This window comes from Cyprinodon tularosa, unplaced genomic scaffold (assembly GCF_016077235.1).
Source record: "Cyprinodon tularosa strain WSP-4 unplaced genomic scaffold, ASM1607723v1 ctg395, whole genome shotgun sequence".
In the NCBI taxonomy this organism is placed as follows: Eukaryota; Metazoa; Chordata; class Actinopteri; order Cyprinodontiformes; family Cyprinodontidae; genus Cyprinodon; species Cyprinodon tularosa.
The window spans coordinates 183132-207672 of NW_024039113.1; the positions used below are offsets into that span (position 1 = coordinate 183132).

At 39.4% G+C, this 24541-nt stretch overlaps 1 protein-coding gene across 4 annotated transcripts in view; it reads left to right on the top strand.

Moving 5' to 3' along the window:
* The window catches only part of sbf2 (SET binding factor 2), a 124245-nt gene that overhangs the window by 92921 nt on the left and 6783 nt on the right, over positions 1-24541 (top strand). For 2 of the 4 annotated variants that reach the window (XM_038297724.1, XM_038297725.1), the window contains exons 23-34: positions 82-209; positions 3661-3836; positions 3942-4075; positions 4183-4384; positions 4481-4677; positions 4872-5012; positions 10197-10280; positions 12447-12521; positions 13588-13766; positions 21737-21913; positions 22295-22396; positions 24018-24203. In XM_038297724.1, the coding sequence (XP_038153652.1) occupies positions 82-209; positions 3661-3836; positions 3942-4075; positions 4183-4384; positions 4481-4677; positions 4872-5012; positions 10197-10280; positions 12447-12521; positions 13588-13766; positions 21737-21913; positions 22295-22396; positions 24018-24203 (1781 nt within the window). The remainder of the gene's footprint in view (positions 1-81; positions 210-3660; positions 3837-3941; positions 4076-4182; positions 4385-4480; positions 4678-4871; positions 5013-10196; positions 10281-12446; positions 12522-13587; positions 13767-21736; positions 21914-22294; positions 22397-24017; positions 24204-24541) is intronic. The other 2 variants (XM_038297726.1, XM_038297727.1) reach the window with 1 other exon arrangement.

A 24541-nucleotide genomic window follows, 5' to 3' on the forward strand; every position in this document is an offset into this window, starting at 1 on the left:
ATATACTGAACCTCAGCAGAATAGATCTCTGATTCAAGGTTTGTCACTTATTCTGATACTGATCTTTGCGTCTGTGTGCAGTGGGGGAGCAGGCGGTCATCAGGGCGTTCCCCGTGTCCACACTGACCAAAGAGAAGAAAATCAGCATCCAGAACCAGCTTCAGCAAAACATGCAGGAAGGCCTGCAGCTCCGCTCCGCATCATTTCAGGTAAACATGCTCCCCAGGCCGTTGGTAGGTTAGAGTTAAACCGTTAATCTGTAGGATATGAGGTGATCTAACCCACTGGGGGTAATACCATTCAGTGTTGTTCAGACAGTTTCTGAAAACTATCAGACTCTTCTTGTTTTTTATGCAATTGTCCACATCTGCATTTACAATTAATGGCACCCACACGGTAAATAATCTTAATAAGTCATCTTTTTCTTAAGATAAGTGTATTTCTTCTTGAATTGAGGTGAGTGAGTCACTTTGCCAGTGGAACATAATTTACATTTGAAATAAGATAAATCAGGTGTATGTAATCTAATTATCTTATTTTAAGAGTAAAAATATTCATTCCATTGGCAAATCTTGTCATTTATCTGCTCAAATTAAGAGTAAATGCACATAATTTGAGAAATTTTTACTTATTTCTAGATCGTTTTAGCAGTGCAAAAATAGATGCTTGCATTGAAGTCAATTCAGATTGCAGTAGATGTCGCAGTCATTTCCAGTCTTCCTGCTGATGAAGGTTCTCAGTCATCCAGGTCATAGTCATTCCATAGAAATTCAAAAAATATCCACTGGACTTGGTTTCCAAGATTTGAAGACGTTTTGCCACCTCTCCAGGAAGCTTTCTCAATTTGAATTGAGAAAGCTTCCTAGTGTGATTTTAGGAATCATCAGGTTTTATTTTAAATACTTCCTATTTACTCATTTAAGGTTCCTCAAGCCTCTGGAGATTAAAAAAGCCTATAGCATCACAAATTCTCCATCATACTTTGGAGTCTGCAGGAGCCGCTTTGCACCTGTTTATGTTTGGCTTCAGAGTAAACTCCCCTAACAGGTTTATTCCAGAAATCTTAGTTTATTCTGTGCAAAGGAAACAGTCAAGGTTTGAGGTCTGTTTTTTTTTTTTTTTTACTATCCTTTCACTGTCTGTTCAGTTTTAAACCTGAAATGAAAAGCCCTGTCACTTTCAACTTGTGTTGTAGTATAGATCACACAAACCAGTACTCCCAGTACTCTTTGGTGTCGGTTGGTGTGGTCCTGACTACAACAAAACTTTCAGCTTTTGTCAGACATCCTATTGTCTCCATTTCCTGTGTAATCTGTAAATAGTTTTCATATTTATTTATTTCATAGCCTCTTACAATTACTCTGTGTTTATATATAACATTTGTATTCCATACATACATAGATCACATGTAAATAAATATTTATATCCTGTATAGCACTTCTGGATAGATGCAAACTACATTTTTTTTGCTTTGTACTTGTGACAGTGTAACGACAATAAAGTTGAATTGTGTTCTACAGTTCAACCATAATTGGAGGTCATATTATTTTGTCTTTCAATTTTAAAGAGTAGTGAAACGAGACAGGCATTAAAAAGCACACATTAGAAAAGAAAAAGCATTAAATCTTTTTTCATATCAAATGATGGTGGTGTCAGTGTTTTTTTTTTTTTTTGTTTTTTTTTTTTTGTGTTTGTGTTTTTTCATTGATTTCCCTGTAATGCAGTTTATTAAATGTTGGGGTTTTTAAGTTTCAGAGAAGCAGTGTCAGACTAGGTCAGGGGTCTGCAACCTGCAGTATGTTGTTCTTTGGACCCTCTACACTGGCTCTTAATAGGGACAAAAATTATATAATGAACTAACTAATGTATTCTCATATTAAATACCAGTCTGAGAAGCTTTGTTGTTTTTATAAATAATATATGAATTGAATTTTCACAATAGAATGACATCAAAAGAACCAGAAGTATGTTTTTAGAGCTAGTTTACTTTTATCTCTTATGTGTTTTTTTTATTATCATTATTTTTAGCTTTATATGAAATAATACCCTATAGAAGAAAATCCTTGCATAATTTTAATGAATTATCTCGTGTTTTTCCTTATTTTAAAAGCTTAAAATTTAAATCAACTCATAGTTGTTTAAGATTTCCACAGATTTCCTATGGCAGATATTTAACAATGATAATAGGTTGTGTTTTATGAAAAGGTCATACAGTATTTTGCAGCTCTAAATAAATAAACTTATATTTAGCCATACTCAGTTAGAATAATAATGATAATTGTAATAACTGAACTTAATTAATCTCACATTGGAGAAATGTACCTCTGCATTTTAACCCATCCCCTTGGGGAGCAGTGGCCTGCCATTGTGTGGTGCCCGTAGAGCAGTGTGGGGTTAAGGGTCTTGCTCAGGAACCCATAGTGGAGGCTGTGGGGATCAAACCGAGTACTTACAACCCTCTCAGAGCACAAGCACACGGCTCTTACTACTCCCCCCTGGCTCTTTGGATTTAAAGGTTGCAGACCCCTGAACTACCGTAGGTGCTTTCATAGTTTGGACAATGGAGAAATAAATCTCTAGAAATCCCCAAAAATAGGTTGTATATTATTGGGAGCCCAACAGAAGGCCCTTCCTTAACATCACCATACCATAGAAGAGAACATTTATTTATCCCCTCTTTAATTGGACATTTGTCTTGATCAGCTTTCAGCACCAAGAATTGATTAAAAAAGTTTAAAGAATAAAACTACATTTTTTACGACTCAAAGTAGAGCCTGCAGACCTCCATAGACCACCTATTGAGAATGACTGAGAGAGAGTCTTAAAGAAACACAAATGCCTAAGCTATTTGGGTCAAACTGCATTCAATTATATAACAGCCAGTTTATAGCAGAGAGTATAAATTGTTATTATTAGAGTCAATGGTCGTTTTAATGCCAATATATTTTTTTGGCAGCCCCTCCATGTGCACATTCCTCCATCCTGTGTCCCCTGCTGTGCAGGGTTACTTCATCCTTCAGGATAGCAGACTCCAACTTTGTCACGCTTTGAGACCCTGACCTTAGACCCTCCCTGGCGCTGTGGTCAAACTGTTATCAGCTGTGTAATGGCTCCCAGGGTCATCTAACCTGAACCCCTCTGAGCTCAGGGATTAATTTTCTGGAAAAGATTCTACAATCTATGGGTTGTATGCAAACGCTCTTAGTGAATGCGTAAACTGAGGGGGAATCACAGCCTGATTGCGCTGATTTGGAAAGTTTTGCTTTGATCTCTTAGGAAAATTGCATTGTTAATGCTATGTTTTGCATTCCCCCCCAAAAAAAGAAAAAAAAAAAAAGTTCAACATAAAATTTATGTTCAACCTTCAGGGGGGTATGAACATAAAACCCCTGTGGTCTAGGATATAACAAGCTTCTTAGAATCAAAGGGAGATGCTATTCTTGTGAAGCATGTTTTGGTACTTTTTAGTTGCTCTCTTGTAAAACTGTTTACGGTTCATTCCTGTCATTTTACTCAAGACTCTGAGCACGATCGCTCTGGACGTGCACAATCTTGTTTCTCCACAGGTGCTGTTGAACCCAAACACAGACTCCTATTAAAGTCTAATGGTTTGTTTAAATGCCACTTTCCGGTAATGATGTTTCGGTCTGTTTGTTGCAGTTAATAAAAGTAGCTTTTGATGAGGAGGTCAGCTCGGAGATGGTGGAGATCTTCAGGAAGCACCTGCAGAGAATCCGCTACCCACAGTCCATCTTCAGCTCCTTCGCTTTTGCAGCAGGACAAACAGCTCCTCAGCTGAACCTTCCCAAACCCAAAGAGAGAAACACTGGCTTTAGGTCTGCCAATGCCCACTAATGCCCTGAGGCAAAACTGTTTTTTTAAAACCAAATCACATGTGGAAGGAAATATCACCTTAAATAGATGCTTTGTTTTCCCTACAGAACACTGTCTAAAACTATTGTTAAAGGAGCGAAGAGAGCAGGAAAGATCACCATGGGCCGCGGTAGTCAGAGCTCACTGAAGAAGATGGACAGAGGCAGCCGGACGACCTGGCATGAAGACGATGACATTTCAAGTGAGAGGAAAAATGTTTCTACCTGTGAGAGTATCAACGTGGAGAGAAGGGGGGAAAAAAAAAAAAAACATTTCTTGATGTAACTCAAATTTTTGTGTTTGATTTAGTATCTGATGATGGTGAACCACCACCCAGCAGCACGTTGAGAGCCTCGGAGAAGTCCACCATGGAGCAGCTGGTGGAGCAGTCCTGTTTCCGGGACTATCAGCGCCTGGGTCTGGGCACCATCACCATCAGCCTATCTCGTTCCAAAGCAGGCGAGCAGTTCAGGATCACAGCCGTAAACAGACTCTACTCTCTCTGCCGCAGGTACAGCAGCCCTCTGATTGCCTATGCCTCTTCATCTACAACTTAGCTGCTTTATTTCATCCCCACTCTAACTGCTTTTTCTTGTTCTCTTTGCAGCTACCCCGGGCTACTGGTTGTTCCTCAGGCCGTGCAGGACAGCAGTTTACACAAAGTGGCTCGCTGCTACAGGCACAACCGTCTGCCTGTTGTGTGTTGGAAACATCCACGGACCAGAGCTGTGTTAATGCGCTCAGGAGGCTTCCACAGCAAGAGTGTGGTGGGACTGTTCAAGTCCCAGAATACTTCCTCAGCATGTGGGTTTGCTTCCTAAGAGGCACTAAAAAAAAATCCCTTAAAAAAATGCGTTTTTTGTTAGTGGATCACTTAGTTTGCTGTAACTTTAGCTTAGAGTGAAAAGAAATGTGATGAAAACATTTCCCTGGTTGGGAAAAAAAATGAAACTTCTGTTTAGTTATTAATTTTTCTGTTGTTTTTTTTTCTGTTTCAGCACCGGCTTCTTCCTCAGATTCATCCAGTAGTCTTGAACAGGAGAAATATCTTCAAGCCATCCTCGACTCCATCCCCATTTACTTCAAAACCAATGGCACCAACACCCTGTCCAACCGCTCCCTCATCGGCCTTTCACCACGTAAGATATTATTTTGGTTATTTTGGCCCCACTTTTTTTTACATTTTGGGAGTTTTTCTGTTTTTGTTTTTTTTGTCAGTTGTTTGTGTTATTTCCCAGAAACAAAGAAAATTAAAAACAAGACAACATTGATATTGATTGGCTCTCCATGATTGGTCTAAATAGGTGTCACAAATTTCATTTAAAAGAATAAACCAAAATCTGACTAAATTTTTACAAATCCAAGTTTAAGTCAGAGATTTCTTACCAATGTGAAAAAAATCAAATATGGCTGCCTTGCATATAAGTTAATGTTAGTGCTTACCTGCACTCTATTTTCTGAACTATTGTTTAAAAACATTTTTCTACTGTACAATCTATTTTAGTTAAGGTGTTGCTGCCAAGCAAGAAAGCAGCATGATATTCAAAGCAACACATTATTAGTTTATGTGACTAATAATAGAAAGGATGGCTATTGAGAACCCCAATCAGCAAACTCCTCTGGTTTTTAAACCTGGAAGCTTGATTAAGTTCGGTTAACTTACCCCAGCGGCTGTTTCCATTTCTCACATGTTTGATATTTTGGTCAATTGTGCAGATTGTTCTTAAAATTATTGTGAGAAATTAGTGATAAGTGTCCTGAAAAAAACAGTGTGTTCTTAGTAAATGTAATCACAATCACTTATCTTGCAAATAATTGTGTCAAAACATTATGTAAACGTCACAACAAGCAGCATGAGAACCACCAGGGATATTTGTGCCTTAGTGTGAAAGCCAGGGATTTAGACAATATACCCGTTTATTTCTTTCACCTGCACAAATCAACTTAAGAAATTACACAATACACTGAAAATAATCTGATTTCTCTGTGCTTTGCTGCAAATATTTAAACACGGTCTGCTTTAAATGACCAACTCCAAACAATGCATTGACTCTGCTTATCTTTTAGATCTACTTTAGTGTTTATATCTTTTACACTCTGAACTTGTTATTGTTTTCAGACTTTATAATCCAGCCAGAGCAGTAAAGATGGATTTTCACAGAGTTTTACCGGTCAGCCCGCTTTGCACAGTAGCTGAAAACGGTCGTATGTAAATGGAGGACGGTTTATAATGTTATCAGTTAGCTCCTTATCTTGGGGGCATGGGAAAGGGCTGTTTAAAGCAAACAGATCAAAGGTCTCTGCCTCTACTGCCAGTAAGACAGCTCACACACCTTAAAGGAATAGTACACCCAAAACATGATTAGCCTTCATTTTCTACTCACCCCCATGCTGAACAACACCCTGGAGTACTTTTTTGATATCTCAAATGCATCTGGAGATCTGGGAGGCTTCTTGCTGTCTGCTGACATTCAAATAATGGAGGTCTATGGCGCCCGAGACAGAAAGGTCCATAAAAGTCCACAAAAACGTGTCAATATTCCTCCATACTGCTCGTCCAATGTAATCCAAGTGTCCTGAGTGGGTAGCGTCCATAATTTACTCGAAACGAAGTCATTTAGAACGTTTTAGAGCATAAACAGTAGTGTATAGGATTTCCTAATAGCGCCCCCATGCGCGCTCACGATTCTACGGAAGCCGGCAGACCAAACCGGAAGAAAGTGCGCATTCAGCGTCTGCTCTGCCAATAATGCAAGCGTAGAAGAAGAAATGTGCTGTTTACCTGTGCAAAGAAAGAAACAACGAAAGAAAAATGTCTGAGGACTTCAGTGTTGAGGAAGAGCATGAGTTCTTTGCCGAGCTGAATGCGCTGGTTTGGTCTGCCGGCTTCCGTAGAATCGTGAGCGCGCATGGGGGCGCTATTAGGAAATCCTATACACTACTGTTTAGGCTCTAAAACGTTCTAAATGACTTCGTTTCGAGTAAATTATGGACGCTACCCACTCAGGACACTTGGATTACATTGGACGAGCAGTATGGAGGAATATTGACACGTTTTTGTGGACTTTTATGGACCTTTCTGTCTCAGTCACCATAGACCTCCATTATTTGAATGTCAGCAGACAGCAAGAAGCCTCCCAGATCTCCAGATGCATTTGAGATATCAAAAAAGTACTCCAGAGTTTTGTTCAGCATGGGGGTGAGTAGAAAATTAAGGCTAATCATGTTTTGGGTGTACTATTCCTTTAAGGTTTCCTAACAGGACAGACTGAGTCGCATTATGACCTAAGCTTGTTTCCACTTCTCTTAAAAAGAAAGTAACCCACATAACTAAAGGCTGGAGGCTGCCTATGTAAGCAAGTTAGGATATCAAAACATATCAACAAAACCTTAGTTTTACATTTTGACATTAATAATAATATTTTGAAATTGCATGCTAACTTTTACAACTTTTTAAAGTCATAGTTTCTTTTCAGTTAAGTTTCTCTGGATGAAAAGATGTATTCTATTAAAAATCCAAAGGTAGCAAGAGTAACCAAAACTGTAGGAGTTGCACTACTTCATCACATTTTTATTCAAGTAAAAGTCAAATTAAGCATTGTAAGCTACATTACTAAATTTTCAGCACCTTCTAAAGGTCAGACTGCATACTACAGTGACATGAACTGCAGTTCCTCTCCCCTGGCTTCAGCCCTCTGTCAGCCTGGCGGACTTATCCAATCTTCTGCCGTTCTGCTTCAATCCAAGATCCAATCAAATCTACAGCCGCTCTACACTATGTGTATTTCCTGTTTGGTACCTTTCGAGCTTGTTTTTTTGTATGACCACCATTGCGGAAAACGACTCGTGAAATTGGACCAGCTAGAAGAGCAAGGTGCGCGAGAACAATGGGGTCCTTTTTCCTCCTGGATCGCGGGTCTATTTTGTCCTCATGTCCCTCCGTTGGCATATAAACAAGCTGCCACTTCCTCACCGCCTCGGCCGTATCTAGATCCACAGCGAGTTTGTGATTGTCCCTTTTGTGTTGTGGCGTGGAATACCATAGCACAGAACACGCTTCAATAATTGGCATAAATTAAAAATATCTGTGACACACTGCTGCTGGAGTATAAGCAGCCCTTTAGCCTCTAACTAGCCCTGACCAACTGTAGTCTCTCCCAGGCCTTAAGCGCTCTAAGCTACACTGGAAAAACGATCTAGAAATAAGTAAAAGTTTCTTAAATTAAGTGTATTTACCCTTAATTTGAGTAGGTAAATTAGATGATTTGCAAATGGAGTATTATTACTCTTAAAATAAGATAAGTAGATAACATTCACTTCAAATAAGACAATGCAATTGTGTTTCCTTATTTTAAGTGTAAATTGTCTTGTTCCATTGGCAAGATGTCTCTTTTACCTCCTCAATCCAAGAACAAATGCACTTATTTAAAGAAATAATGACTTATTTAGATTTTTTTCCAGTGTAGCAACAACAAGCTGCCGCATCTACCGCTATGGTTCCTTTGCTCCTAGTAGCCTACTGGTTCTGGCACTCTCAGTTGCTGTTCTCACTTTGATTCCCTGACTCTACGGTTGATTCGTCCCTCTGTTTTGGGCACTTTGATCAAAACAGACATGGACCGAGGGGCAAGAGAAAGAAAAAACACTCAACATGTGCTTGAAATCTCTAGTTTTCATAGTTATCTGCCTGTTGCCGATCATGGCCCGTCTCAGTCTAGTTTACATAGATAAGTTTAGAAATAGTTATTTATTAGTCTGTTTAGGATCTAGTTTTTATAGGCCTAACTCACTGCAGTCACATTGTAATGGAGATCACAACAGTCTCTAGTTTGTCAGTTTCTGCACTGCTGTAGCACAAAGATGTCTGCCTCCACAAATGGTACACCTGCTCCCATGTGATTATACATTACAATTTCTAATGCAAGGCAAACATAAAGATTAAGACTTTCAGTTCATTGATGACAATAAATAACATCCGTATGGATAATATATGACATTTCTGTAAATTCCTGTAATTATTAGGCTCTGTACCTTTAACGAAATTAGTCAAGAGTAAAAATGTTTTTGGTAAAAAGGCTATTCAAGTACTGAGTAACTGATCTATTAATGCTCATAAGCTTAACAACTGATTACAAAATTATGTAAAATTTTATAAAATATTAACTGATATACAAATTCTGGTATATTAAAGAATGAGGCAGAACTAATTAAACTATACAAAATATAGGTGGAATGAACACTTTTAAAATGCATTTTTTGAGTTTAACTTTAACAAATCAATGGTTACAACACTTGAAATCATTTAAATCAGTTTACTGTTTACTTTATTTTCACTCAATCTCTGAATAACATGACAGCAGATGAAAAATGACATTTAACCAATAAGCCCTGACAAAGAAGTATGCATATTTTTAGGAAAACAAGCTTGTTTTATTTAGTGAAGTCACTTCAATGGATGGCTTTGCCAGAAATTTTACTCAAGTAAGATTAGTTATACTTCTAAAAGTAATTTTTTTTTTAAAGTTACTCAAGTAAATATAACTGAGTAAATACAACTAGTTACTACCCACCTCTGCAAAAACATCCAACTATTATTCCAACGTTAGGATGTCTGAAATAAGAAATAAAGTCTAATTTACATGCAAAGTGCTGTTTGGCTCAAACCAATCTAGGAAATATCATTGAACCTCTGCTGCCTACACTGCTGCCTGTCCCGCTAGCTAACTTGATTTAGCTTCAAGGGGAAGCATCAGAGGAACCATGTGGAAAAAAAACATGGCTTTTTTTCAAAAGGACAAAAGGCCACTTTGAGTTCATTTCTTCCGAAAAATAGAAAAAACGCAAACTTGCACTTCTCAAAGTTATTTCTGTTTGCTCCACCTCTTTTTTTTTTTTCTTTCTTTGTTCTCAGGTAATCGTTTTCTTCCTTTCTGAATTGGGTCAGCACTAATCTTTTATCCACTTATCTTTATATGTCTGTGTCTGTATACAGTAAGAGAGACAGATAGGAAAAATTAGACTATTTATATTTTCAGGATTTAAAAGGAAATTTGTATAATAAGGTTATGTCAGGACAACCGGACAGTCTGTAGTCTGCACTTGGTACGTTCTTTTCCTCTGACTTAAACCAGCCCTGTCTGTATCGATATCCTCCTTTCTGCACATTAAACTTAAATAACTCAGAATTTCTAAATGATATTACCGTAAGCTGATGTAGACACACTGAGATTGCAGTTGTCATCAATTTCTCAACTAAATCTGTAACTCTATACATGTAGTGTGCGACTTACATCCTGTTTGCTGTGTCATTCTTTCACCCTCAGGCAGTGAAAGAAGAACGTCGCGGTTATCCAAGATGGCTCCCGTCCACTTAGATATCTCATTCTCAAACAGCTTCACGAGAGGAGGTGAGTGTTTGTCGTTGGAAAAACAATATCCAGCGTTGTGTGTGGTTCTGCTCAGGTGAAATATGAAGCACGAGTGTCACATCAACACTGCAGCTCTCCTCCAATCCTTCATAGTCACGTTGAGCAGATTAATGGGGATCATGAAGCGGCTGGAATGATCATTTCCACAAATTTCAATTCATTCTGTGTGGAAAAAATACTTTTTCTTTGTGTAGGGAAAAAATTACGGTAACGCTTTCTTTTACAGTACACCAATAACCATGTAAAAACATGGTAATAAGATAGAAAGTCCCACTATATTACTTGGTAACAACAAAACTTTATTTTCTGTTATATGCAAAGTAATAAATTGCATTTTACTAGATTACTAGACACATTAATTTATCGCTGTCAGTGAAATGACTGACTTACCGGTAATAACGGTTTGACATCTAAGAAGTCTGACTTTACCTTGTCGGCCTAAAATTTAAAGCGCAGCGCTTACCAAAATTCTCGATAAAATATTTCTTGTTATCTAGTAATATGTTACTTGCTAAATTATTACCATGTTATTGCATAGTTATTAATGTACTGTAAAAGAAAGCGTTACCAAATTACTCAATAAAAAGTTTCTATATATTTAAATATGCATTATTTTTGATAGTTTGAAAGTTGCTCAAAAACATTTTACTCAGTGTTATGTTATTCTCCAGATGTAGGCCGAATGTACCGCTAAGCTGATATGTTATTGTGACTGTTTGTATTGGAATGTGAACTCTTGAAAAGAAACCTAAATACAGTGTTTTGGTCTCATATCTTAGCTGTTGCTCACCCATTCAGATTAAAGGTCAGAGGCAGCCATGTTGTTCAGCTTGACTCAGCGGATTACCAGTGCGCTCATGAAGGCATGACACATCACCTCCTAGATTTTTCTTTTAAGACGAGTGCTCTACTCCCCCCCTTTTTTTTCTTTTTTTTTCCACCACTGAGTTACGATAACTGTATCCAAGAAAAACCTTCTGAAAATATTTGGTAATCTGCAGATATAATTATTATTTTTTTTAATGTCTTTTGATACTATTTTTGTCTTCTCAAAATAGTAAGGGTGCATCGCCTTATCTTCATGAAACTATTTAAACTATAAATTATTTGTTACTAAAAAATGAAAGTCTGGCTTGAATCAGCAGTTTTTCAGTCATTTTTTACATGGGGGGATATGGCTTTCTGCCCAGAGAGGCGAAGCCTGGAGGGGCGTAATGACATTAAAAAAATGTAGAAAATGTAGATAAGTAGAAAATGCAGATAAATAATGGATATGAATCTGTGGTGTGACGTGTAATAAATCCAAAGCACTGCTGATGACTAAAGTTGGTATCTCATTTATCGTAATTGATGTTCTAAAATGGGCCAATTGTTATAGAGAGGTTACAGAAGCATTAGTTTGTCATTTTCCACTTTAACCATAGAATATATAAAAAGGTCCATAACTTTTATTCTGATGGCTTTAATTCGCTGTTACTAAATGTATTTCTGTAGAATCTTCTTTAGAAAAGTTTTATTGTTATAAGCTCAAGTTTACATACATCTCCATTGTAGCATTTTACCTTAAGAGGATGATTTGGATCAAATGTTTTTGGTTTTGTTGCACAACCTTTCACAGTGGTTTGAATTTTGGACTATTTAGATTTTAGGCTAACCTCCTCATAACCACTGACTTTCTAAGGAATCAAATTAGTTTCTTAAGCATGAAGAAAACATTTAGATCCATTTATTTTATGCAGTGTGTGCAGAGGCGAAATTAGGAGATTTTCAGTTTTCTGAAAATTGCTGAAAACATTTATCCCCATCAGTTATCAGATGATGATATTTTTTGATATTTCTGCTCAGCTGCATAAAAAAAAAGGGCGCAATTCATGTAACAACCATCACCGCTCTGCAGAGCAATGGTCTCACATCTGCTCTGCACTAAATAAACCTAAATCGTTTTTTTTTTTTGTTGCTGGGTAAACTCCACTTCATTCATGCATGCTACTGTATGGCAATCATCCTCCCCATCATTAAAAAAATTATTATTCATATGGTCCAACCCACTATGTTTTGTTTTTTTTGCATGTTTGTGAGGTTATAAGTTTGGTTGGTGACGTTAATTTTGCCTCATCCTCTCTTCTATACCCATCAAATACCCAGTGCTTGAGTACAGAGACAAACTATTTGCTCCCTCAAACCAAAAACCTGCCAGTAAGGAAAGAGCCCACAACCAAGGTATAGTGAAACTGTTGCTTCCCCTCCTTTCTGGCACATCTGTCAAGCCTCAGCCTCTCTGCATCCTCTAATCTACACAAACGCTCACTAACCAGGTCAAATAACACAGCTCACCATGCTGCCAAGCTCTCATATAGAACGACCTACTAATGGTGGCTGACTTTGCGGCTGCTCCTCTGGGAGCTGTGGTTTTTCTAAAGCCAGAGTGGCTGCTTTGATGCGGTCTCTTCTTTTGTTCATGACTTGGCTCAGCACGGCTGTGGTCAGCTATGAGCCGGGACCAAAGCGACGAGGAGAGGAAGCCATTCGTCATGAAACAAGAGTCAAACAAAATGAAACTGCTGCAGTTAGGAGACGACATGTTAGCTAAACAACAACTCTGCATGCTAGGGAATAAAAGACTTGCAAATATTTCTTTATGACGCAAGGGATTTTTGTTTGTTTGTTTCTATTTTTTTTTATCACTGAGTCATTTCAGCATCTTGACCCTTTCATCAGGTCAAGCTTTAAATTTAAACAGTTAGCTAATCATCTCTATCAACAGTTTTACAGAGAGTCTGCTTACAAAGCTGGATCGGTTTTAAACTAAACCGGACTTTAAATTCAACACATTAAGGGATTTAAGTTTAAATGATAATTTCCGCTTTTTAAAGACTTTCATTATTTACTGTCAAAAGTTAAAAAAAATACATAATTTTAAAAAGCCTGATGGCGATTTTAGAGAAAAGTCCCATTCCTTGTTATTTATGATGTTTGAACGTTATGGCTTGCTGGCTTATGTAGAAATTAGTTGTCTGGTTGACTTGCTAAGAATCCCAGCAACTTCTGCTTCTAATATCTCAGATCCACAGAGGTAACTGCTTTGCTGGCACGCACACGACACGAAGGGGTTAATGTCATTCAAAATGCTGTGCATGCCAATGTAGTCTGCATGTCTCACATTATTCAGTTCTAGTTTATTTGACAGCATGTGTAAACCGGTGCCACTCAGACAAGCTACCTCCTGCAGCCATGTGAATCTATGTAACTTATTTTTTCTTTGGTGGGGGATGATCTCTGTTTGCAGGCATGTGGGCCAGTCTCCGCTCAAGCAGCAGGTCATCTCAGCATCTATCACAGGGCGACTTGGGCACCAGACAGGCAGGGAAGAATCTGGCGCCCCCTGCAGGAAGCATCAGTCTGCAGGCTCAACTGCGGAAGCATCAGGCTGCTTTTTACATCTTTGGAGAAAAGTCAAATCTGCGGGTGAGAAAGAGAATAATCAGCCTGTATGAATCAACATGGATTGTTTTATGTTGCAGGAAGCTTTGTTGTTGAGTCACACTTTGTTCTGATTATTTTATATCTTAGCTGTGAAGCTTGTGGTGGTCACATAGTTGTAGTGATCTAAAGAAATCCTCACTCCGCGTGCAACCTAACAAGTCGGTGTCTGTCACTGTCCGACAATGAGGTGGCATTTATGGCAGAACATGAAGTAACATAGCATGCAGTTCAGTTCAAATCATTTGAGCTTCCTTGGAAGCTGTGTTAGAGGCAGTTCTAGCACTGAAGTGTCAAACACTCATATTTTGGTCATGTCCAAAGTTGTCTTTCCAAATATTGAGTGAATAACAGGCTGTGCCATCCCTGGCAATTGCAAAGTTTTCTTGTTGGGTCTATTAACTGCTGTGCTGATTAAAGAAAGAGGAAATTTATCTTGTTAAAATTTCATCTCCTGCAAATAAGAAAGTGTCACCTGTGTGGACGATTCATCTAAAGTTCATAAAGGCCGAGAAATCATAGAAGAGTTCCAATCTGGGGAGTATTTCTTTGCATCAAAGGACAAACATTCAATCACCTTTGGACAAAATGGTTTATATAAAAACTAGGACTGCAACTAACAATTTGTGCTGCCTCTTTGGTTGAAAAGTGCACTAGGGCACCCCCTGCTGGATAATGCACTATATTATTTGGTGACGTTAAAAGAAGGTGTAGATCCAAGATGGTGGAATGCAGCACCAAACAATTTGGGAAATGAGCTGATTGATATCTTTGACGTTGTGTTTCAGACAAGATTTGTTCTTACGATTGGCTAAAGTGATGGCAGTGGTCAGAGGCCACTCTTCAATAAACAAGTAAAAAGAGAAAAGAAGTTTGGTTATTGGAGCGTCGTTGTCTGGCTGTCTAGCTTGCTGAAAAATTGGAAAACTCAGGGCGAGGACAGCACAGTAAGAACAAAGCGCAGCGGGCCACAACCATAAGGATATCTTCAGCACATCAAGCATGAGCCTACAGACAGGTAAAGCAGATGACATGGAGAACAAGGATAATGCAAGCAATACAGACACAAGTTCTAAGTCTTCACGCTCATATAAGTCCAAACGTTCATCCACAAGTTCTGCAGCATTAAAAGCAAGAGCAAAAGCAGAGGCTGCACGTGCTCGGTTGGTGTTTTCAGAAAAAGAAGCAGCCATAATGAAGCAGAAAACTGAGCTTGAGGCTAATTTGCTTATGTTGGATTCTCAGAAGGCTGTTGCAGCTGCAGAAGCAGAAGTTGCAGTTTATGAAGAGGAGGAGGTTCTCTCAAAACAAGAACAGTACTGTCCATTAGTGGAACCACCTGCTAGCCCAAAGCAGCGTACGGCAGAGTATGTACAAAAACATTCAGGCATTAGTTTTGAAGGCTTCACCTTGTCAGTAAATCCACTCGCCTGTCATAAGGCTGCACGTGAACAGTGTGAACAAGCCATGAAGGAAGAAATGGACAATACCAGCTCACACCGAGCAAAAACAGCCAAGCCTAAAGAGGCACATATAGAACAACACAGAGAGAGACTATCCCCCCCCAAACTGTATCCTTTCCACACTCCTCAAACATCAACAGAGGCACAAGGTGTACAGGAGATTACTAAATACCTTACACGAAGAGAAATGTTAAGTTCAGGACTTTTGCAGTTTGATGACCAACCAGAGAATTACTGGTCATGGAAAATGTCATTTCAAAATGCTATTAAAGATTTGAAAGTTACAGCCCAAGAACAACTAGATTTAATGGTTAAATGGCTGGGAGCTGAGTCTGGACAACAAGCAAAAAGAATCCGCTCAGCTAACGTTTTCAATCCAACTGTAGGACTGGACCTTGTGTGGCAAAGACTGGAGGAATCATATGGTTCTCCTGAAATAGTGGAAAATGCACTGTTAAAAAAAATTGAACATTTTCCCAAACTTAACAACAGAGACAACATAAAGCTAAGAGACCTGGGTGACATTCTGCAGGAAATTGAATGTGCAAAAGATGGAGGATATTTACTAGGGCTCTCATATTAGGACACAGCTCGTGGAGTAAATCCCATTGTGGAGAAGTTGCCCTATGGATTACAAGAAAAATGGATCGCAATAGGTGCAAAGTACAAGGAGGAACATAAAGTTGCCTTTCCCCCTTTCAGTGTTTTTTCAAGGTTTGTAAGACAACAAGCAAAAATAAGAAATGACCCAAGCTTTGATATCACACCTGCAGACACAAGCTTAAAAAAGGAGAAAAGCTTCAAAGGCAATAACAGGCAAGTGATTACTGTACACAAAACAGACATCCCTATAGATGCTAGTTCATTTCAAACTAGTTATAGTAAGCTTGTAGAAAGTCCTGACAAGGTTTGTCCTATACATAAAAAGCCTCATCCGCTTAAAAAATGTAAAAGTTTCAGAGCAAAACCTATAGATGAGCGCAAGTCATTCTTAAAAGAGAACAGAATCTGTTTTAAATGCTGTGGCTCTACCCAGCATCTAGCAAGGGACTGCAAGGTGCAAATAAAATGTATGGACTGTGGCAGCAACAGACATTTAACAGTGCTACATCCAGGTCCACCCCCTGCTCCAGCTGAGAAATATGAAAGTGATAAAGATGACGGCGGGGAGACGACAGATAGTACAAATGTCTCAGTTGTTTCTAAGTGCACAGAAGTCTGTGGTGATGTAGATATCCCACATTCTTGTTCAAAAATAAGTCCTGTGTTAGTCTACCCAGAAGGAAAAAGAGAACTGGCAAGAAAGATGTACGCAGTGCTTGATGAACAAAGTAACAAGTCTCTAGCTAAGTCTCAGTTTTTTGAGCTCTTTAATATAAAGACACCCTCAGACACTTACAAGCTGAGGACATGCTCAGGACTGTCAAATAATGTTGGCAGAACGGCATTAAACTTCACAATTGAGTCAATAGATGGTAGAGTAAAGCTTCCACTTCCAAACCTCATTGAGTGTGACCTGATTCCTGACGACAGAAGAGAGATTCCGTCTCCACAAGTTGCTATGAAGTTCCCACACTTACAGAAAATAGCTGAAAAAGTGCCTCCTGTAGAAGAACAGGTACCTATTCTTTTGCTCTTGGGAAGAGACATTATTCAGGTGCATAAGGTCAGAGAAAGAATAAATGGGCCACATAGTATGCCCTATGCACAGCGTTTAGATTTAGGCTGGGTTATAGTTGGGGAAGCCTGCATTGGGAAGACACATATATCCTATAATGTGAATGTGCTCAAAACACATGTTCTTCAGAATGGCCGTTCCTCTTACCTCTCCCCATGTCCTAATCTGTTTCAAGTCAAGGAGTCAAGTGGTTGCAATTACCAACCCAGCAATACATCTGCCTTCCAAAAGGATGTTAAAAAAACAGCTACAAATCAACTGGGAGAAACAGTGTTTGACAGAACAAAAGATGATGATAAACCAGCACTGTCAGTAGAGGATAAAGAGTTTATTGACATTATGGTAAAGGAGGTGTACCAGAATGAAGGAAATAGCTGGGTGGCACCTTTGCCATTCCGTTCTCCTAGACCACAGCTTCCAAGTAACAGAGAGCAAGCACTTAAACGTCTCCATTCCCTCAGAAAAACACTGGACCGGAAGCCTGAAATGAAGAGACAATATACAGAGTTCATCCAAAACATGCTGGACAATGATCACGCAGAGGTCGCTTTACCTTTGGACTCAGACAAAGAACACTGGTACTTACCATCTTTTGGCGTGTACCACCCACAAAAACCTAACCAGCTGAGAGTGGTTTTTGACTCAAGTGCAGAGTTTGAAGGACTGTCCCTTAACAAAGTTTTATTAAGGGGACCCGACCTAAATAACACTCTAATAGGCGTTCTAATGCGCTTTAGAAAAGAACCAGTAGCATTTTCAGCTGATGTGCAACAAATGTTTTACTGTTTTGAAGTGAGAGAGGACCATAGGGATTATTTAAGATTTCTTTGGTATGTGGATAATGATACCAACAAAAGCATTTGTGATTACCGAATGAAGGTTCATGTGTTCGGTAATAGTCCATCACCAGCTGTGGCTATTTACTGTATGAGACGCACCGCAGTTGAAGGAGAAGAAGAGTTTGGCCAGGAAACAAAGCATTTCATAATGAGACATTTTTATGTTGATGATGGTCTTTCATCCAAAGCAACAAAAGAAGAAGCCATTGAAATACTTACAAATGCACAAAGCATGCTGGCTCAGGCTAATTTGAAGCTACATAAAATAGCCTCTAATGATCAGAAAGTAGTAGAAGCATTTCCTGCTGCAGAAAGAGCCAAAGATCTAAAAGACTTGGATTTGGATGACATGCCCCTGCAAAGGAGCTTAGGGGTGCTGTGGAATCTCAAAAGGGATTGTTTCACCTTTCATGCCACAACTGAGAAAAAGCCATTCACCAAAAGAGGTGTCTTGGCCACTGTTAACAGTTTATATGACCCGTTAGGTTTTGTTTCACCCATCACAATGCAGGGAAAAGCTCTTCTCCGTGACCTATCCACAGAACAAAAAGACTGGGATGAATCACTTCCTGCAGAAGGAGAAGAGGAATGGGATAAATGGAGAAATTCTTTGAAGGATCTGGAGGAGCTACAAATACCAAGGTGCTACTTTTCATTCTCCCAGTCCATAGCTGCAAGGAGAGAACTATGTATATTTTCAGATGCCTCCATCATGGCCATAGGAGCAGTCGCATACCTGAGAGCTCTCGACAATGAAGGTCAGTGGCACATAGGTTTCATCATTGGCAAGTCCAAAGTTGCCCCTCGACCCGCTCATACAGTTCCTAGGTTGGAATTATGCGCAGCAGTTTTAGCTGTAGAAATGTATGAACTCATTAGAGATGAGATGGACATTGAAGTGGACGCCGTCAGATTTTTCACAGATAGTAAAATCGTCCTTGGTTACATACATAACAGCTCAAAGAGATTCTATACCTATGTGGCCAACCGAGTGGCTCGAATCAGGAAGACCACTCATCCAGCACAGTGGTTTTACATATCCACTTTGGACAATCCAGCAGACACAGCCACAAGACCGATTTCAGCTTCCACATTAGCTTCCACAAACTGGTTTAGTGGCCCTTCCTTTTTGACATTACATGATATTGAGACATCACGCTGTGATAGTTTTACTCTCATTGACCCTGAAACGGATGCAGAGATCAGGCATGATGTCAAAACCTTTGTTACCAAAACCTCAGTAACGCAGCTGGAACCATCTCGCTTTGAAAGATTTTCTCATTGGATGAGATTGTGTCGCACTATTGCATCACTAAAGCGTGTGGCAGCATCATTCAAGAAATCAGACACAAAAAGTAAAGGCTGGAAGTGTTTCAGCGACAGTAACACTGCAGGAGAAGTCTCTAAAGCAGCCAAGTTTATTATTCACACTGTACAAAGTGAAAAATTCAAAGAGGAGTTCAGGTGCATAAAAACAAATCAGCCACTTCCAAAGCAGAGTTGTCTCCAAAAGTTGAATCCTGTCATTGATGAGGAAGGACTTTTCAGAATAGGAGGTCGCTTGGCACCTGCTAACCTAACAAAAGAGGAGAAACATCCTATTGTTATTCCAAAGTCTCATCATATTTCTATCCTTCTTGTCAGATATTATCATGAGAAAGTGGCACATCAGGGACGTCACATAACAGAAGGAGCCCTCAGAGGAGCTGGATTTTGGATTATTGGAAGTAAAAGGCTTATTGCTTCCATCATTCACAAATGTGTCCTCTGCAGAAAACTTAGAGGAAAAATGCAAATTCAAAAGATGGCAGATTTACCCATTGACAGACTGTCAACCATGCCACCATTCACTAGTGTGGGGCTGGATGTTTTTGGGCCCTGGACAGTCTCTACACGTCGCACCAGAGGTGGGAGTGCTGAAAGCAAACGCTGGGCTGTACTTTTTACCTGCATGTCCACAAGAGCTGTGCACATTGAGCTGATTGAATCAATGTCAACATCAAGCTTTATTAATGCCCTAAGAAGATTCTTCTGCATCCGTGGACCTGCCCAAACGCTACGCTCTGACAGAGGGACAAACTTCATTGGAGCATGCAATGAACTGCAAATTGACCATAAAGACACAGAGCTGAACTCTTACCTGCTGGAGAAAGGATGCACATGGCTGTTCAACTCTCCTCACTCCTCACATATGGGTGGATCGTGGGAGCGACTCATCGGAGTGGCAAGGCGCATCCTGGGCGGAATTCTTTTGAAAGCCAAACACATCCAACTCACACATGAAGTGTTAAGTACATTCATGGCCGAAGTGATGGCAATAATAAATGCAAGACCACTTGTACCAATTTCAACAGATCCGGATAAACCAAACCTCCTCACTCCAGCAATGCTTCTCACCCATAAGACGAATGCGCTATCTGCACCAGCGGGAAGCTTTGCATCTCCAGACTTATACTCAAAGCAATGGAAGCAAGTACAGTGTCTTGCAGACTCTTTTTGGAAACAATGGAAAAGTGAGTACTTATCAACTTTGCAGAAACGCAGGAAATGGACTGACGATAAACCGAACATTAAAGTTGGTGACATTGTGTTACTGAAAGATGCTCTCGCTCACAGAAACAACTGGTCCATGGGAAAAGTTCTGAGAACATTTGAGAGCAAGGACAATAAGGTTCGGAAAGCAGAAGTAAAAACTGCAACAGACGGAAATGAAAAAGTGTTTTTGAGACCCGTTACTGATATGGTTTTGCTATTATCAGATGAAAGTTAAAGTGTTATAGCTATAAACGGTTCAAAATGTTTATGGAAAAGATTGCTGTAGTGGCACAATTGTATTGTACCAGGCGGGGAGTGTGCTGCCTCTTTGGTTGAAAAGTGCACTAGGGCACCCCCTGCTGGATAATGCACTATATTATTTGGTGACGTTAAAAGAAGGTGTAGATCCAAGATGGTGGAATGCAGCACCAAACAATTTGGGAAATGAGCTGATTGATATCTTTGACGTTGTGTTTCAGACAAGATTTGTTCTTACGATGGCTAAAGTGATGGCAGTGGTCAGAGGCCACTCTTCAATAAACAAGTAAAAAGAGAAAAGAAGTTTGGTTATTGGAGCGTCGTTGTCTGGCTGTCTAGCTTGCTGAAAAATTGGAAAACTCAGGGCGAGGACAGCACACAATTATTTTGCTAATTGATTAATCTGTTGATTTATTTTTTCTATGAATCGATTAATCAGAAAATTTTCCTTAAGGTTTCCTTCCAGGTGAAGCTAAAAGCAAAATATTTCTATATTTCTTTTAGAATTTTGGTATAATTACTGCTTTAAGATGGTCACTCTGTCAGCTAAAGGCATGATTCTCTATACTTCAGTTAATGATTAATCAATCACTAAATTAGTTGACAATTAATAAAAACTCAAAAACAATAATCAGCTTCAACAGTTTTTAGATGTTTTATTTTTTACTATTACAATCCCCCAGGTTCTTTATGCTGCACTGTAATGAAGAAAACTGGTAAATGAGGTGTATACCATTAGATTGGCAATAATAATAATCATAAATTGATTCATTACTTTCAAAAATTGATAGAATTTTCATGAAGGGTCTTTTTGAACAAAGGAACTAAAGGTGTAATAATAAAACCTCAAAGCATTTTCTTTGATCAACTTCTTGTCTTTGATTGTGTTGCACTGCAAATAATTGAAATCTAAATAAGTCATATTTTCTTAAATAGTGCATTTTTTCTTGATTTAAGAAGGTAAGTGAAACATTTTGCCAATGGAACAGGACAATTATGTTTAAAATAAGAAAAAACAATTGCATCGTCTTATTTCAAGTGCATATTTTCTATCTTTTTTTAAGAGTAAAAAAGTCTCATTCCATTGGCAAATCATCTAATTTACCTACTCAAATTGGGGGTAAATTAATTTAAGACATCTTTTTAGCAGTGTGCTTATGTTCCTTTGCTGTTTGAACCCAGGGGCTCAGACTGGACTCCTCACTGAGCTGTGAGCTGGTGCCTGTGGAGTTTGTAGATGCTCGTCAGGTTAAGGCTGCGTTCAAAAAGCTGCTGACGGCCTGCGCCCCCAGTGCCCCCTTGACCGACTCGGAGGACTCCTTCCTCAAAGCCCTGGAGGACTCTGAGTGGATGCTGCAGGTGACCAACAGCCTACACTTCCTTTTCTTCCTCCTCTCCAGCAGGATATTCTCTGGCAGTCGGGCTATATGTTATGTGGCACTGAAAGGGTCATCCTGTATAGCAGGTTCACATCATGGGTAAATAATGTGAATAAATCCTCCCTGAAGCCATTTTCCCAAAGGAAACACATTCTTACAGAAGGACTGAGAGCATCTGATTGGCCCCCTGCAGCCTTACACTGGGCATTCACAGTTAAGGAATACAATCTGTGGGAAAATAGCAATGCTGAATGAGCCCTTTTACCCCGACCCAAACATGGCAATAGGTCCAGCAGGGTGGATCCATTTTATGTATCTATTTGAATATTTGCTCACATGCACATCTGTAAACTCCTTACAGCTTCACAAGATCCTGCAGCTGGCCTTATCTCTGGTAGAGCTTCTGGACAGCGGCTCATCTGTTCTGCTCAGTCTGGAGGACGGCTGGGACATCACCACACAAGTGAGAAAACAGCGTTAACGCCTCCTTAAGAAAACACAAATCAGCACATACAGAGGCTTCTTGCAGATCTGCTGATAAAGATGTGTTGTTCATACTTCAGCTAGATCCCAGCCTCTGATTTGTGCTGCGGATCTGTTTTATAGGTTTCTTTGGGTAAAGTGTCAGCAGTCCGTGCTGATTTTATTTACTTCCCAAACATCGTTAGCTTGTGTAGCCGTGCTGATGAATCCTGTCGTGTTATACCTCATCGTGTCGGTGTCGTTTATAGAGATTGAAAGCAGAAACCTTCACACTGCACCTCAGAGTCAGCCATGTGTGACTCATAAATCTGCCATCTCTGCTATTCCTGCTCATCTTCTATCGGCTCCTTCCCTGATATCCAGATATGATAAAAAAGTGTTGAGGTTTGCAACCTCGCTCCACTGAATCACTTGTCTCTAATCTTGGTTTCAAGGCTCATGGTTCTGTTTCTGTAGGTATGTAAACAACACGTCTGTTTAAGTCCCAATCCGCACTCAGAATCTTAGCCTTTTTTTGATTGTTTGTTTGTTATCTAAGCTCATGTTTTCCATGGCGACCGGTGCTGGTGTTCTTCGGTGTTTATGAGGCTTGTCCGGCATCAGGCTGCTGCTTTGAGGATTCCTCACATAGGGCACGTCCCATCTGGAACAGAGACGTGGCTTAATGCACTCTGCAGGGGTTGTAAACATTCCAGTCATTTTATATTTAATCATTTAGTGCATCATCAGCGTAAAGGAATGCTCCTATTTGCTCTTAAAATGCTCTCTCAGGATCAACATTCAGTTCGCTGATTGTATTGTGGACAGTTTATTACTTGCACATGTGCAGGTTTTTGTTTTTTTGTTTCTCAGTATTAGTCTGTCGAAGCTGAAAATGCACCAATCACCACTTGGTTGGTGATTTTTGATGTCCTGTTTTAATACAGCTGATACCAGGTTGAGTTGTTTAGTTTTCTCTTGAAAAACAGCATTAAAATGACTTTTGTTTTCTAGCATAAGCAGCAGAAGTAAAACTTTGCCTCAGCAGATTCTGTTAAACAGGGTTTTATTTATTTACACAAATACTAAATCTTTTCCTATTCACATTTTAAGCTTTTTATAGATCTTACTTATAAGAAAGCCTTTACTTACAAGTTTTTGATAGTATGAGCATCAAAAACATGTTAATTGGATTTTATTTTATTTCCCTTTAAACCAGATTGATGTATAACGGGTATTGGTTCTTGGAAACCATCCGTTTGACAACGCTTTGAAACCGACAGCTGCAGACATGTCTGGTTTATTTAATTAGGTTTATTAATTGGCTCTACATCTTTATGCTCAATCTGACTTTATTTTTTTTATATCTAATTGATTGTGAATGGATAAACTATAAGTTTTCTTTATTCTGCAATAACCTCCATCATGTTGGGTTGTGTCACTCCAAGTTGGTCAATTAATTTCTGAGTTTCCCACTGGTCTCTCCCCTGTGAGGATGCATCTATCTTTGCATTTATAAAAACCAGAAACCATATAACAGAGAAGAGACAGAAGGAACAGTAATATCTTTACCACGGTTGCAGCTGATCTTTTAGCTGTTAATCAGTCGTTTCTCTTCTCAGGTTGTTTCGTTGGTCCAGTTGCTGAGCGATCCCTTCTATCGCACCCTGGAAGGTTTTCAGGTGCTCCTGGAGAAAGAGTGGCTTTCATTTGGCCATAAATTCAGCCAGAGGAGCAATCTGAGTCCAAGCAGCCAGGGCAGTGGCTTCACTCCTATTTTCCTGCAGTTCCTCGATTGCGTGCACCAGGTGAGCTTTTACGCACGTCCATCATCAAGCTGCTGAATCTCCTCCTCTTTAGCTTCATTCATGAATTGCTTGGGATTCCTCAGGAATAAAGAGACGAGTTAAAAGGTTGAGCATTTCAGCGGTTGTTAATTAAATGTTTTCTACAGTTTATTGCATCTAAAAGTGTGCAGAGGCAGGCTGCTTCCCAGATGCTTCCTAACCTCAGGGATCAGAGATGAGCTGACTGGGTTTTATTGTGCACTTTTTATTCACTTTTGTACTCTGGATGTTTCGGGGAAGGAAAAAAGTGGAGGAATGGAGGATTTTAGTCTGCTTCAGGCTTTTGAGATTCGAGGGAA